Raw genomic sequence first — 3,889 nt, forward strand, 5'->3', positions numbered from 1 at the left:
AGCTGCCAGATATGGCAGACAGATATAACACATTTTCTGGCCTTTGGAAGATCCAAATGCGTTCATATATTTGTTGACAAATTTTCGAGTGCAGTGTTTGCTTTGGCCCACACAGGAGAAGATGCTGGGCACACCATCAAGCATCTTGTCCTTGCGTTTGCCACCCTGGGAGTCCCCAAAGAAATAAAAACAGACAATGTCCCTGCTTATACCTCCTGAAAGCTAAAAGACATTTTCAATCAACGGGGGGTTAAGCACACCACAGACATTCCCCACAATCCCACAGGGCAATCAATTATGGAAAGGACCCATGGTACCATCAAATGGGTCCTCGATCAACAGTGGGAGGGACAGAGACCATGTCTCCGACTGAGAGACTCTGTAAGGCTCTGTATGTGATGAATTTCCTAAATTGTTCCTTCTCTGAGAGAACTTCCCCTGTACTCCAGCAGTTCTCAAATTTGGCCTGAGCTAAACTCAATGAGAAGCCACTGGTGTTGCTCAAGGATCCAGAAACCCAACAAAAATCAGGGCCTTTCCCATTGATTACCTGGGGGAGGGGATATGCCTGTGTGTCAATACTATCTGGCCCAAAATGGCTCCCAGGGAAAAGTACGCATAAAGCTGTACTTAGGGCTGACAAACACTGCCACCACAAACAATAAAAAAGTCTCTTTTGAGTCGAAGAAAACAGGACAGCAGGACCAAAAGCAGGCTGCTTGGAGAAGACATCACTGAAACCACCAGCAGCCGAACCACCCAGTCACCAGATCACAGATGAAAGGCACAAACCTAGCCAGGTCTACCTTGTCCCCCATAAACCCCAGATAAACTCCAATTAACTTGCCCAGCCCAACTTACCTTAATACTTACCCTTCTGTTTCTCCTTCCTACTCAAGTCCCCTAATACCCTTCTCCAACCCCATTTACCTTATTTCCAGTTTTAATAAAAATTAAAGGAAGGGGAATGATGACGTGTCTTCCCCAAAACACCCACTCCACCTGGCTACCAGCTGGCTCCAAGAAGCCCATGTCAAGGAGTGGCCTCTCCCCGGCACCGCTCTGGGAGCTGCAGAAGAGGTATAGCGTCCCCTAGAACTGGGCAATCTGTCCGGGAGAGATAAAGAGTCACGGGAGAGACCTTTCACGGTTCCAAGGAGAGGGGTTTATTGAAGGGACAAAACAGAGATCTGGGGTCTGGGAGAGGAAACTGCCAATGGGGGTGAAGCAGGTTGTGCATGAACTTAAATACTGGGGCGGTACAAGGGGAGGGTACAAGCCTTTGGCCAATTGCGGTTAACAAGGGGAGGTACATAAGGCGGGGAAATGTGAATGGCAAACCAATGAGAAGATACGTGGGTGATAACCAGGGTACAACATCAAATCACTTAATATGAAGGGAGTAACAGACATGGAACATTCTAGAATAATGGGAGGAGCCAATGAGGACTGACAGGGCTTTGGGAGGAGACTTGGGAGATGAACAAGGAACATTCTGGAAGGTAGGCACGACATTGGGTTGAGGGATAGTTGGGGAGGTGGGAAGTGACTGAACCATATTACAACAACTTAGGGGTGCAAAATACAAGAACAAACCATCTAACCTAAAAGAAAACATTAAAACAAAACAGCACACAGCAACATCTCCCCCTTGTCTTTTTAAGATTCGGATACTGCATCGTTGTTTGAATGGCTGTCAGCTGGGGGATCTTCGTCGGCCAGCGAATCTTGATTAGATGTCACTTTGGCACGGTTGACTGACACCCCTGGGGAGACATTGCGGGTGATAATACATTTAAAAAGTGTTAAGGCAACGAAGATCAATACCAACACGAGGATAATTAACAAAACAGTCTTAACAATAGATGCCAACCACAACAAGAGTCCCCAGCCTTTAAACAGTTTGTCCAGCCATCCTTCAGCTTCTTGTTTCATGGAGGTGACGAGTCCTTGAAGCTCTCTGATCTTGGAGTGGATGCTCTGGCTTCTAGATGTTAAGTTGAAGCAACAGAGCCCCTCAAATTCCTCACAGCAGTGGCCGTGAGCCAATAGCAGAAAGTCAATGGCCGCCTTGTTTCGCAGGGTCGCCTTCCTGGTTATCTCCTCGTCTGCTAGGAGGTTGCTGAGGGTGGAAGATGTAAGATTGGCTTGTTTAGCCACCAACACTCTAGGCGGCCCAATTCTCCTAGAGCTTTTGCTGCAGCTACCCGGGGTAGGAAAACTGACACAGCAACTCTTTTAGGTTTTGCCCAATGGAAAATCTCGGAATTGCAATTTGGGTCCAAATTTTTGTATTCTCTCTTTTGGACAGCCAATGAGTTGTTTTTGCGTTTCCAATTGGCAATTTGGGTCTTGTTGGGGGAAAACAAGGTCAACCGTCCCAAAGTACACAGCCCTCCTATCAGGCGAGAGGGGATGCCTGCCCACGCCCGATCACTGCAGATCAAGAAGACTCCCTTATCAAGTTTACTAGGTTGGTCAACGGGAGCCCCCTCGATCTGGGCAGTGGTGTTACGCCATGCGGCGGCCCTATATTCAAGATTAGGTTGCAGGACGTTCAGGTAGGAATCGGGGTTGGACCATCTAAAATTATTTTGAACACAAAAGGGCACAGGAGCTGAACCAAGGAGTTCGAGTTCTTGGGGTTCCTCCGGTGCTTTGGGAAGGTCTCTAGACCATTCCCGCCACACCCAGAGGGGGCTGACCATAGGGTAAGAGGCACAGGGAGGGTGCCATCGCCGGGCGTTAAAATCATTCTTCAGGTTGACGATGGACTTAGGAAATTCATTGGGCTGAAATGGGATCCCCACCAGGCAGGCTGATAGCGGGTCTTGCGCTGAGGCCATTGACAAACATAGATGGTCCTGTCTCACGGCCTGGGCAAGGGTCACCCATACGTTCTTCTGAGGCTGTGGGACGATCCACTCCAAGGAAGCATGGCTGAGGCACACAAGGATGATGACTGTGAGGTGCCATATGCTGGGGCTCCGCGTGGTTGCCTGAAATAAAACAAGCGAACGGGGATTAACCAAACAACTCACAAACTTCTGGAGGAGGAAACGGATCTAGGGTAGGGCTGTCCTGCCCATTGCGGGACTCCTGATGTTCTTGGGAGTGGTGCCGGCGACGGTGCAGCACTGCATATTTCACTTCGTCAGAGGTTGGTCCTGACAGAGGCCCTCGGCTGGCAGTGTAAGGCTGGACCCACCTTTGAGGGACCCATCTCAAACTTAGGGGAGTGGACACCCAAGCGTACCCATGACCCCGATGACTAACTCATGTGGGCCCTCCGTCCTTCCCGTCTCCGGGTTCTTCACCATTATGGGAGGGTGTTTTCTCAGACGTAATGGTGAAGAGTTCGAGAAGTACCTCACAATGGGAGGACTCATCACTTCGAAGGAGCAGTTCAGGAAATTGATGGTAAATAGGGCTTTATGTAATTTGGTGTGAGGTGTGTTGAATTGGGTGTCGCCCTGCTGCTGCTCCAGGACCCGTTTGAGCATTTGATGGGCATGCTCAACCATGCCCTGACCTGCGGGGGAATACGGGATGCCAGTCTTATGCTTGATTCCCCACTTCTGCAGGAACTCCCAGAAGGCCGTGGAAGCATAGGCTGGGCCATCGTCCGATTTGAGCTCCTTGGGGATCCCCAACACAGAGAAGGCCTGTACAAGGTGCTTCTGTACATCTTTGGCCTTCTCCCCCGTGTGGGCAGAAGCGAAGACTGCCCTGGAAAAGGTATCCACACTCACATGTATGTACTTTAACCTGCTGAACTGTGGAACGTGGGTGACATCAATCTGCCATAGCTCGCAACTCTCCAGGCCTCTAGGGTTCACACCAGAGCTCAGGGTTGGTACCCGAAGCTTCTGGCATTGGGGATATGTGG

General features: G+C 49.9%; 1 protein-coding gene across 1 annotated transcript; it reads right to left on the bottom strand.

The window, feature by feature from the left end:
- Positions 1-1,659: 1,659 nt before the first annotated feature.
- LOC148219680 (uncharacterized) lies at positions 1,660-3,223 on the bottom strand. Its single transcript, XM_088156468.1, is given in 3 exon segments — positions 1,660-2,159; positions 2,162-2,999; positions 3,209-3,223. Coding segments are annotated over 3 exon segments (1,353 nt in total).
- Between the last annotated feature and the right edge of the window lie 666 nt (positions 3,224-3,889).

This window comes from Sturnus vulgaris, chromosome Z (assembly GCF_052056855.1).
Source record: "Sturnus vulgaris isolate bStuVul1 chromosome Z, bStuVul1.hap1, whole genome shotgun sequence".
NCBI lineage: Eukaryota > Metazoa > Chordata > Aves > Passeriformes > Sturnidae > Sturnus > Sturnus vulgaris.